Source organism: Phaenicophaeus curvirostris, chromosome 24 (genome assembly GCF_032191515.1).
Source record: "Phaenicophaeus curvirostris isolate KB17595 chromosome 24, BPBGC_Pcur_1.0, whole genome shotgun sequence".
Taxonomy (NCBI): Eukaryota; Metazoa; Chordata; class Aves; order Cuculiformes; family Cuculidae; genus Phaenicophaeus; species Phaenicophaeus curvirostris.
This window is the reverse complement of record NC_091415.1, coordinates 1,153,441-1,165,468: the sequence shown is the minus strand read 5'-3', so window position 1 is coordinate 1,165,468 and position 12,028 is coordinate 1,153,441. Positions and strand designations below refer to the sequence as shown.

The following is a 12,028-nucleotide window of genomic DNA, read 5'->3' as shown; positions in this document are numbered from 1 at the left end:
AAACTTAAATTCAAAATACTGTGGTGTTCACGCTTTTATTAATCCTCAGTTGCTTAAACACACCGTGAGCTCACAGGGCACTCAGTCTCGAGGCTGCAGGGTGGCTGCATGTGCACATCCACGCATCGCTAGTCTGGGAAGCCCACATCCTTCATCTGCACCTGGGCTACGAGGTCAGGGCCCAAGTTTGTCACAATTCAGCTTTAGTCCTCAGGCACCTCGAGCCGCACACACAGGAACCAGATCTCTCCCCTCAGTCCCTGATCCAAGTGAGAAATCAGCCCAGAAGACTTTCACAAGGCAACTGCTGGAAGAGACACCACCTCACTTGAAATGTTGAGATCCACAAAGTCACTCTGTGCACGGAAAGCCTCCTTCAGCTCCTCACGCCAGGCATCCAGCATCTCCTTCAGCTCCAAGCAGAGGCTCTCTGGGATGCTGAAAGAGTAGATCTGGACCATGAGACCATCCTTTATCCTGGGGCAGGCAGCCTGCACCGTGAACACCCTCAGTGGTGTCATCGCGAGGCAGTTCTCACCACCCTCCTCTGCGGTGAAGGTGTACGCTGCCGGGTAGCCCAGCAGCACCCCAACAACGGTGCAGAGGTTCCAGCCCGTGGGGACAACCTCGCTGGAGGACACGGGGCTGGAGGACGCAAGGCTGGAGGATGCGGGGTTGGAGGACGTGGGGCAGGACGGTGCAGACCTTGACGACGCGGGGCTGGAAGATGCGGCGTTAGAGGGCTTGGGGTTGGACGATGTGGAGTGTGAGGACACAGGGCTGGAGGATGCATTGTTAGAGGGCATGAGGTTGGAGGATGTAGGGTTGGACGATACGGGGATGGAGGATATGGGGACAGAGCATGTGGGGTTGGAGGATGTGGGGAAGGATGCAGGGTTGGAGGATACATCGTTAGAGGGCATGGGGTTGGAGGATGCAGGGATGGAGGATTTAGAGTTGGAGGACGCAGAGTCCGAAGATGTGGGGAAGGAGGATGCAGGGTTGGAGGATTTAGAGTTGGAGGATGCGGAGTCGGAAGATGTGGGGAAGGAGGATGCAGCGTTGGAGAACGGGGGGTTGGAGGACGCGGGGAAGGAGGAGGCAGGGCTGGAGTATGTGTCGTTAGAGGGAATGGGGTTGGAGGACGTGGGGTTGGAGGACGTGGGGATGGAAGGTGCCGAGCAGGAGGCTCTGGGGCTGCAGGGAGCGTGGCTGGAGGACGCAGGGCCAGCAGACACGGGGCAGACGGCCCTTAGGTGGCCCAGCAGCGCGGCGAGGTGGCCCCTGATGGCTTCAGCCTCCTCTTGCCCACAGAGAGCGGGGCTCCTCCTGGCCGCAGACACATCGACGAAGGGCGCAGGGTGGGCACACAGCACGGCCCCCACCCTGCTCTGGGCGAGCCCGGGGTGCAGCACCAGGAGCGAGCCCCCCAGCCCCAGCACATGCAGCGGGCCCCGCACCAGCCCAGCCTCCCTCAGCCTGCGCAGGTAGCGCCGCCACTGCGCGGCCCCCGCCGCCCCGCAATCGTAAAGCAGAGCCGGTTTCAACCCCGCTGCCACCGCCAGCACCTCCCCCGCCAGCTGCAAGGCTCTGCCTGCCGGCAAACGGCATTTTCGACCCGAGCTCAGCTCCCCCCGAGCCGCGCTCAGCGCCTCCAGCCGCCCCGACATGGCGGAGGATGGAGGCGGGAGGCGGGAAGCGGGGTGGGGGGGGGCAGCGCTTCGCCCTCAGTTCCGGGGCGGCACCGCCTGAAATGGCGGCTCAGAGCGGCCCAGACCCGCCCTGAGAGCCCGACCCTCCCTCCCCCGGCTCCTCGAGCGGCTGCGAGCTCCGGGAGAGCCGTGGGAGGGACCCCCAAACCCTGCCCGTTCCATGGGCAGGGGCACCCCGCGCCGGGCCTGGGGGCTCCAAGCCCCGTCCAGCCTGGAAGCTGGAGCTGAAAGTTGCACAAATTCTTTTTTAATGCTGTATTTGCTGAGATCTCTTTTCATCTGGGCTGAATCCAGGCCTGCAGATCCCCCCCCCTTAGCTGTTTGCAGGAAGAACATTGTCCCTTTAGTACAAGAGATGATAACACAAGCTGTGTGCATACTCTGTGTTTCTATCCATAGTTTCTCTAAATTTATTTAAACAGATAAGCCCAACCCTGGTTTAGAGTCATAGAATGGTTTGAGGAAAGGTACCTTAAACCTCCAACCCCCTGCCATGGGCAGAGACACGGCCCCCTGGGTCAGGGGGCTCCGAGCCCCGTCCAGCCTGAAAGCTGGACCTGAAAGTTGCACAAATTCTGTTTTAATGATGTATTTGTTGAGGTCTGTTTTCATCTCAACTGAATCTGGGTCTCCACTTTCCTCCTCCTGCCTCAGGCAGTTGTACCACAAGCTGACAGACACATACTCTTCCCCATCAGCCTCAGTCAATAATGGAAAAGTTTCCATCACAGATTTCTTGTTTCACAAGAAACTCGCTGTACCCCCCGCACACCAACATTTTCCATGTAGGTATTGGAATGCACGTCCACTTACACGGAGTGCAGCGATCGAGCTGAGCTGTGGTCCCTGTCACAGGTCAGAACACGTCCTCTAACCATCGCTCTGTCTCCCCCCTCCCACTCTTGGTTCCCAAACCACAGGGTTCACCTCAGGTTTTTTGTGTCAGACCTCATACATATTGTTTTTTGAAGCAAACAGCTGAAAATAGTGAAAGTGCAAGAGGTATTCCTATAATCCCCTCTGCTTTGAACACTTCCAAGACAAAAGCACCACAGACTGCTGGAATTGAATCAGATTACCAGATTTACATCTTTTATTCAGGTTTAGGCAAGGCACTCAAAGAAATGCTCCTCTATGTACAACGCGAAGCCCGGAGCGAAGCAAAGCACCCATCACTGGGCAGGGAGCGGCTGAGCCAAGTGCATGGCAGGGGCCGGCATTGGCCACCCCTCCTGGTGGTTCTGCAGCAGGCGGTACAGCTGCTTCAGGTGAGCCACGATGTTGTCCTTGATGTCGGGCGTCGAGATCTGGAGCCGCACGCTGCCGCTGTCAAAGGAGCGCGTGAAATCACCGGAGAACATCTCATAGATCATCCGGGCCACGACTGGGATGACCTGTTGGAAAACAAGTAATTTGTTTTAGCCCAGCAGTCACGTTTACAGGAATCTCCGGCCTTGGATGCAGAGGATGGCTTCCACAACAACCTACAGTGTGCCAACAGCCAATACTATTCGGCACACGTAACATTTGTATTTGCCGTGACCAAACCCACCAGCCCTGCTGGGGATTGCAGGTGTCAGTAACCACAACAGAGAAGAACAGGTCTCTGGTATTCTCGGGCATCGATTCAGAGCCAACAAGCCGGCTCCAGCAAGGCTGGCACATTCACTTCAAGCCTCGGCTCCTACCTGAACCACAATCAGCTTCCTCTCCCTGGGTTTCCCATCAGGCCACTCTTCTCCAAAACAGAAGTAGATCTCATACGGTGGCTGTTTCTCAATTTGTCCTTTCTGATGGGCAATCAGCTCTAGGAGGAAAAGCAGAACGCTACAAGGTTGTGGTTTTTGGATTATAAAAAATCTCCACATCCCATCTCACTACACTGTCCCAGGTCTTACCTACACACTGTCTTTGCTACAGCCACCTCTTACAAGTACGCAATCACAGCTTATTTCTTGCACCCAGAAGAGCTTTCTTTAAAAGCAAGGCCCACCAATGTTTTCTGGAGCATCAAACGAGCGCACCTTCGCTTTCTCCTGATGCACATCTGCTTCATAGTCCACTGAAGCCAGGGAAGTGGTGGCCCCTGTCAAGGCTCCAAGCACGAGCAAGCCAACTGGTGCATCCAGGCTGCTCCCCACTGCAGATCACCCTTTCCAGTAGTTCTACCAAGCACCCAGACCAGCGCATCCAAAGCTATTTTTCACAAACAGAAGCTACTTACCGCTAAGGAATGTTTCCAGACAGAAAAGTTTGACTTTCTTTTGTCTCTCAATCAAATTTGGTGTGGTGGAGGAAGGTGCACAGGGACCAGACCAGTACACCTTGCACTGGCAAAGCCGGACAGCGTAAATGGCGTGGCCACTGACCTCCAGGATCAGTCCCCTGTCCATAACATCCAGCAGCCGACTTGTGAAGATCTTCTGCCTTTCATTGGTGATTTGCTCTGTCCCAGGAAACTTTACTTGCTCCAAACTAATGGGCCCAAAGAGCTCTTCCTGGTCTGGCATAGGACCCAGCTCTCCGTAGAAAAGTCTGCATCCCTGGGGATTGCTTACAGTTGTCGTTGGTCCGGTCTCCTTTCCTCGATATTCGAACTTGATTTCCAGGTCTGTCACTGAGAGAGAAGCTGTCAGTATGGCTTTGCCTGGACTTCTACATGTATTGTAGCAGCAGCAGAGACACACCTTGAAACCCACGCTACGGTCACAGGGATTTTTAAAGTATATATGGTTCCTTACGCTCACCAAGCCACACGGAAAAAGTCAAACCATGTTGGTTTTTTAAAGGTCAGCGACAGAAGCGCCACAAATCCATATACATACTTGGCAGAGAGCTGATCCAGAGCTCGGGGCTGCTGAAGAAGTCATGCTGCAGGGCAGTTGGGGGCATTTCCATATCTAGAGGTTCATTCTTTGGCCACACAGCTTCAGAGGTGCAGTTTTCCGCATTGGCTGGAGCCATTGGAGAATCTACAGAAAGGACACAATTCTTAAATAAAGCAAGATTTTATTTCAGGCATGCACCAATTTACAAGCAAATTCCTTCAGTCATACGTTAGTCTGTGCCACCAACCATTGATATTGAGAAATGGAAATGTCTCTTGAATAGGGACATGCTGAGATTGATTCAGTTCTTCCTCCTCGTCATCATCAAGATCGTTATCCTTTTCATCCCACGGAGCTGAGCCAGTGGAGCCTGTGAACAAGCACAACCTTGTGGGCAGTCGATCAGTGTGAAACACTGCAGTGCACTTGAAAAATAATGTGATCTTCATATTGGCTTAGCACAATACTGGAAATTTATTTGTGTGTATTTTGAATATAAGTTAAAAAAAGAAAAAAACCTGACATGTACAACATACTGTTTTGTTTAATATATAGTTCTAGGAAGCTAAGGAACAGATAAATGACTGCCAAAATTGGACTGTTAGGCAAAAAATGTGCAACTGTGTACAGCTTTATTAATTTTCATGCAGGTACAGGTCAAAGTCCTCTTTGTTTAAGTACAACCGGGCTTACACACGGCAGCTGCGCACAAAGGCAGCTTGAGAGTTAATGCCACTAAGGGAAAGGAACTCGCATTGGACGAATGCCTGCTTGAGAACCAGCCCTCACCTGGATTAATGATTGATCCCTGGGACTGCGGGATATCGCACACTTCATAAATTTTAATCGGGTTCATGGGCACCTCCTTGGTGCCATCATACATCAAATTGAATTCCCGGCTTTTGTTAAGAGCACATCGGAGCTGGGCTTTCCACTTTGCAGGGTCTGGCTCGTCGACTCCTTCCTGGTACTTTCCTGTTTCCACAGCCCAAGCCTGGGGACAAAGTACATGGTGCTCAGTCCGGCCCTCTTGACAGAGCAGCTTTTATCAGAAATCAACCTTCCAAACAAATCCACTGTAAAACCCTTCCCTTGCAGCAGTCTGAACTACAGTTCTTCTGATACCAACAGAAATTCCTGCTTTTCCCATTAAAAAAAGAGGGGAGGGAGAGATATAAACTAAAATTTCCAAAACCTATTAGCAATTCTGAGCATGCAGTTTCATACAATTGAAGAAAGTACAAATTCTACAGGACTCGGTTTTTCTAAGCATCTCAGGTTCAATAACAAATGTCATTTTTGACAGCGAGCCATGCCCTGCGTAGGAGGAATGGACTGGGTTCAAGGGGAGTGGAGGAGCAGCCACAGACATCCAGCTGGCCCTCTCCCTCCCTCACCCCAAAATCAGGTTATCAGTCCAAAATCATTCTGAGGCAGTGGTCAGAAACTCCTCAAAGGAGTGTGGGAGTTACGAGTCCCTTGCAATAAGAATATTAGGGACAGCAGTCATGAGTATTGGAAGTTTGCGGTGGACCTCTTAAGATTAATATAACAGTGTTTAATGGTTTGCTCTAAGAACCAGCCAGCCACCACATCCTAAACCAAGCGGAGGAAGCAAACAGCAGCAACACTCCAGTCCACACAATTAGACATCATCAAGTCATCAGTGGTCAGAAAGGGTTAAAGAATCCAACACCATTTCAGGCTGTGCCAAGCTTGGCATCCAGCTACACAAAGTGGCTTTTCTGAGGTCAAAGAAACAGGACAAAATGTCCGTGGAACCAGCAACCAAGATGCCTATCCAGCTCCCGGGCCAACAATTCAACCCTTTGTTTCTGTCTACCAGCCATGCTATAACTCAGCCTCCCCTCCCTCACCTTGAAGATGGTGTTCTCCTCCTCGTGCTGCGGGCTGTGCCGAGTCGCATGCTTCCAGGGGATCTGAAACCGCTTCGCTTCTCGGTTTAGCCAGATAAGGCCGGGATACATCCCGCTATCGACCTGGGCTACCAGCCACGGCTTCAAGCGAACTCTTCGTGGGTGTAACGCCATTGTCTACAGAAGACAGAGGTAAGAGTAGAACAACAGCTAAAGTTAGGCTTTGCAAAAAAAAAAGTTAATTTGATGAAAATCATAGAATCATTGAGGTTGGAAAAGACCTCTAAGATCATCCAATCCAAGCATCAGCCCAGTCCCACTGTGCCTACTAAACCATGTCCACAAGTGCCACACTGACACGTCTTTCAAACACTTCCAGAGATGGAGACTCCTCCTTTGTACAAGAAGGACATTGAATTGATACTGAAAAAGGACCCTGTGCTACCGTTTGTTACATTACTGCACATTGAAACCATTAATTCCGCTTCAGCCAGACAAATCTCCTGCCAGGAGGAGTTACAAATGCATCAGGAAGCAGGAACCGTAATTGTTACAAGAACAACTTACTGTTAAATATTCCTGTAAGCGGAGACGGTGTGTTATTTGGGTTAACTGAGCGCACAGAGGGCGAGCCCCAATCAAACGGAGCTGTAAACGCTGCGCAGGAGATAAAGCCACGAACAAGCCACAGCAAGAACAGACAGTCGGATTTCAAAAGCCTCCACGTACGCCTTAGCGAAGGGGCCTATCTGCTCAAGTTCTGCTTCAGTCGTGTCAGACTTGCATCCAGGAGGGGAAAAACAAACACGAGCCGAACAAGAGGCTTCTGCTCCTGATGAGGTAAAGGTAGAAGCATCAGCTGAAGCGGAGGGGACCCATTTTATCATAGACAGGTGTTCCTCTGGAAGTCGTTTTGTGACTTTTTCATGAGCACTTTGAGCACAGGATAATCATTGGCAAACGATCACTGACCTACAACAACCAGGATGTTCATCCAGAAAGACACGAACTGCAGGTCTGCAAGCACTCGTGCTACAAATCAAATGATGTTGACTTAATGTTGATGGTTTTACACAAAACAGGGCTGCAGTTAACTGAGCAAATCTTTTTGTTGTTCAAGTAGCCCTGTGTTCCTACTACATTTCCAATCAACACTATTTTTCTTGTGCCAAACAAACAAAACTAATGATTGTTCCTCTGCAGGAAGGGATGGCGTTGGAGATCTTTAGATGTTGGGGGGGATTGCCTACAGGAAAGCTGAGCAGGAGCTCTTTATCAGAAAGTACAGGGATAGGGCGAGGGGGAATGGCGTTTGATGTCCCTGGAGGGGTTCGAGGCCAGGTTGGATGGGGCTTTGATCCAGTGGGAGGTGTCCTTGCCCATGGCAGGGGGCTGGAACTGGATGGGCTTTAAGGTCCCTTCCAACCCAAACCATTCCATGATTCTATGATTTTATGCTACACGTGCTCAGAAGGTGCATCTCCCATATTCATTTGTAAATCTTTAAACATACATGAGAAATGACAAATATTCCCATTAATAAAGAACTTGCAGAATGACTAAAACCTTCACCATAAGCTCTCACTACTGCTGCAGGAGTTGCTAGATGTGTCTCGTAGCACAGATAGAGATTAAAAAGTCCTGTCAAGAACTTGTCTAGGAACAGGTTTTAGTTGTTCAAATACCTGCAGATCCCATTCAGATGCAAGTGTTCATACAAAATTAATCTGAACGCAAATTATTTTATCTGTTAAGCAGAGAAAATGTTCTTATTCAATTGCAAATCATCTTTAAATAACAGATTGGAAGTCTGCTTCCAGAAGGACCTGGGGATGCAGTCTGATTCCCAGGAGCTGCGAAGGATCAGAAAGCAATCATTGAGATTATATTTGTGCTTCTGAAACTCTGCCGTGTTGGTTATCAGTGTTGAAAATCCTATCAGAATTAAACTTGCAGTAGCCTGTTTGCAAAGCCACAAAGCCCAGGTTAATCCTGGACTTAGAATTGAGACTGAAACCAGGTATCAGCTTCCCTTGCAAAGGGAAAAAAAGTGACTTCTCATTGTAAGAAGGAAATCCTAACTAAAGCTCATTCCCACCATCCTTTTTACACTTTGCTTTATGAGCAGCCCCCTCAGCTTCTCACACCAGACATCTGCAAGACCAAGAGGAAACCCAAACCCACAGCCCAGGCAGAACCCTTCATGCCGCTCTCAACCCAAATATATTTGGTCACGTGGAGCGAGCGCCGGTTGGAATTGTCCCTGGGATGGCAGACAGCGCCTGTCAATGCGCGACATTACAATGCTTTATGACCTTTTATCACCAATGACTTGTTGACACAATAACCGAGAGCAAATCAGCTTGAATCCCATTGCTCGGCTCAGACGGTGAGTCAGCCTGGAACAGCCTTCAGCTTCCATCCAGAGGGGTTCACTAACGCCTGTGGCTGCTCCTGGGCCCAGAGCTCCAAGGGTGAGCTCAGGGAGCATCTTCATATTATTAATGAGATTTGCCAAGGCTCAGCCCTCACTCAACACTCCTTGGTGCACATGCCCAGGAATCCTCCGGTTTGCTTTATTCCCACTAATGTTGGCTGCCACATCCTCCTGCTCAGTGATGGAATTATTCCCCATGCTCCAATTATTACTCACTAAGTTGCACATTTTTCCTTAGCAGGGAGATATTCACCCCAACAAGAACAACTCAAACTCAGGAAGGAGCAACTGCTTCCCCAGACGAGCGGCCAAGGCCGGGGACAGTCCCCGCGAACCAGGGTGACCCTCGGGGCTCCAGCACGGTTCCAGCCAGCGTAACAACACACTGTGCACCAGGAAAACGCCTCCAGAATTGCTGATGCTTTCCCTCTCCGCCTGCACGCCCAACGTATTCAGTGCTCCCGCTCCACCCCGTTTGCAAAGGCTTGGAAGGAGGAAGGGATCTGCTCTGGGATCTTCCCTGCGACACCTCATTCTGATTGATTACATTATCCTCTATTTCATGGGTTTACATTCATTTCTCCAAAGGCAAGTGACTCAACCCTTAGAACCAGGGATCCCACAGAGAAACAGGCTGAATTCCCATCTGAGCGCCCAACAATTCACCTCCCAGTCCTGAGAACCCACAGCTCCCCCATTTCAGAGCTCTGTACATCGCTTTTCTCGCAGCCAACCGGGCTCCCCTACCCTGCGCAGGGCAAGGAACATGCTTTGAGCACAAATATCCTGGGAGTCACAGTCCCTGCGCCCCAATCCCGTATCCATGGCCCTCTGCCACAGCCTGCGGAGATGGAAGGGATGATGGATAATTTGGGATCTGGGGGCAGTAGCAGCGCTCTGGGGGGCAAATTCACCCCAGCCGCAGCTCCAGGGCTCGGTTTAGCCACTGGAAAGACCCAGACACAGCGGAACAGGCTGAATTTCCATCCGAGGGCACCGAGAACCCACAGCTCCCAGGTTTTAGTGATCCATACACCCCTTTTCCCGCAGCCCCTCGCCCTCCTGCCCTGTGCAGGGCAAGGAACACGCTTGGAGCACAATTAAACTCTCAGGATTCAGTCCCTGCGCCCCAATCCCGTACCCACAGCCCACGGAGCTGGAAGGGGGGATGGATAATTTGGGATCTAGGGGCTGTGGTCCCCAAAAAGCTGCCAGCCAGGGGGCTGGGGGGGTGCAGACACCCCCCCGTCCCCGACCCCAGGGCTCGGCTCAGCCCTTGGAAAGGCGCAGCCGGGGCTGATCCAGCGGGAGCCGAGGGGCAGCGAGGGAGAAAAATGGGAATTTCCACCTTCCCGGGGCACCGCACCCCCCAAACCTCCGTCCCCGCCGCGATGGGGACGCTCCCCGTGCCCCGCGGACACGGACCCACCCGTAACACACACACACACACACACACGCGTATTTTCCGCCCCCGCGGATCCCCAGCCGGACTCACCGCTCCGGGATGGGCCGGGGGAAGCGGCTCCGAGCCCGTAACGGGGCCCCGGGGCTGGGGGGGGCGCGGGGCGAGGGCAGCGCGGCCGCCGCGATCGGAGCCGCCGCCCCGCCCTCACCTGCCCAGGTGCGCAGCCGCGCGGCCGCCCCGCCCCGGGGGCTGGGGGGGGGGGGAGCCCCCAAAGGGGAGGTCTGATCCGCATCCAGAGCCCGGGGAGCCCCCAAAAGGGGGGGGGGGGGGATGCGCATCCAGAGCCCAGGGAGCCCCGAAAAGGGGGGCGGGGGGGGAGTCCGCATCCAGAGCCCCGCAAAAGGGGTCTGATCCGCATCCAGAGCCCAGGGAGCCCCCAAAAGCGGGGGATCCCCATCCAGAGCCCCGCAAAAGGGGGGTTATCCGCATCCAGAGCCCAGGGAGCCCCGGAAAGGGGGGGGGATCTGCATCCACAGACCGGGGAGCCCCCAAAGTGGGGGGGATCCGCATCCAGAGCCCCGCAAAAGGGGTCTGATCCGCATCCAGAGCCCAGGGAGCCCCCAAAGGGGGGGGGATCCCCATCCAGAGCCCCGCAAAAGGGGTCTGATCCGCATCCAGAGCCCAGGGAGCCCCGCAAAGGGGGGGGATCCCCATCCAGAGCCCCGCAAAAGGGGTCTGATCCGCATCCAGAGCCCAGGGAGCCCCGAAAGGGTGGTGGTGGGGGATCCGCATCCACAGCCCGGGGAGCCCCGCAGAGGGTGGGGGAATCCGCATCCAGAGCTCGGGGGGCACGCGAAGGGGGGAGATCCTCATCCACAGCCGGGGGAGCCCCGAAAAGGAGGGGGGATCAGATCCAGAGCCCCGCAAAGTGGGGGGGGAGATCCTCATCCAGAGCTCGGGGAGCCCCGCAAAGGGGGGGGATCCGCATCTAGAGTCCGGGGGAGCCTCGCAAAGGGGGGGGAGGGATCCGAAACGGGGGTGGCCCCGCAAAGGGGGGTGTCTGATCCGCATCCACAGCCCAAAGGAGTCCCGCAAAAGTTGGGGAGGGGGGGGGATGATCTGCATCCACAGCTGGGACAGCCCTCAAAGAGGGGGGGAAGGATCTGATCTGCAACCAGGGGGAGCCCTGCAAAGGGGAGACTCTGGTCCGCAATGGGGGAGCCCCACACATACCCCCCTCCTTTGCTCCCTGTGGTGTTTGGGGTCCTGCTTGGTACCCGTGAGCTCTGCTCTGCACCCACTTCGGGGGGATCACGGCCCCCGGTTCTCTCTGAGCAGGGGAGGGGGTGTCCCCCTCCACACCCCTGGGGCTGCAGCAGCACCGCATCCCGTCCCCTGCTCCCCACCCCACAGCATCCACACCCTTCTTCATTTTACCCCCTCCCTTTTCTTTTTCAATGGAATATGTAGGAAAATAAACAAAGTTCCTGTTTTATCACCATTCAAAGCGTATTTGGCCCACTTGATCCACAGCGCGGAACAAGGACGAAACTCAAGGTTGGTGCTGATTAACATGAAGGTTCCTCTCCTCCACGTCCATCCCCGCTCACACACCTACCTTGGGATGCTCGGAGGCTCTGCAGCATCTCCCCCCAGCCCATCCGCAGCTTCCCGGCACGGTCTCCACCAGCCTGGCCTTTCATTCCTTTTCCTCATAGGTGGAGAACTGTGACTCAGTGGTGAATCTTGGTTTCAAGAGATCATCCAGC

The 12,028-nt window shown here is 53.6% G+C and overlaps 2 protein-coding genes across 3 annotated transcripts; both read right to left on the bottom strand.

Moving 5' to 3' along the window:
* Positions 1–4: 4 nt before the first annotated feature.
* Positions 5–1,670, bottom strand: C24H1orf74 (chromosome 24 C1orf74 homolog). Its single transcript, XM_069875844.1, has one exon. It carries the CDS (start codon positions 1,668–1,670, stop codon positions 294–296), a length of 1,377 nt encoding a protein of 458 aa, XP_069731945.1. The 3' UTR covers positions 5–293.
* Positions 1,671–2,773: 1,103 nt separating this feature from the next.
* Positions 2,774–12,028, bottom strand: IRF6 (interferon regulatory factor 6). 2 transcript variants are annotated; one of them, XM_069875599.1, is made up of 8 exons: positions 11,878–12,028; positions 6,418–6,594; positions 5,330–5,534; positions 4,788–4,910; positions 4,538–4,684; positions 3,937–4,329; positions 3,401–3,519; positions 2,774–3,106 (listed from the first exon to the last, which is right to left on the bottom strand). In XM_069875599.1, the coding sequence occupies exons 2-8, from the start codon at positions 6,589–6,591 to the stop codon at positions 2,885–2,887; spliced, it is 1,383 nt and encodes a 460-aa protein (XP_069731700.1). In that variant the 5' UTR covers positions 6,592–6,594; positions 11,878–12,028; the 3' UTR covers positions 2,774–2,884. The 2 variants fall into 2 exon arrangements, with proteins under 2 accessions (XP_069731700.1, XP_069731701.1); XM_069875600.1 differs by lacking the exon at positions 11,878–12,028 and adding an exon at positions 10,350–10,357.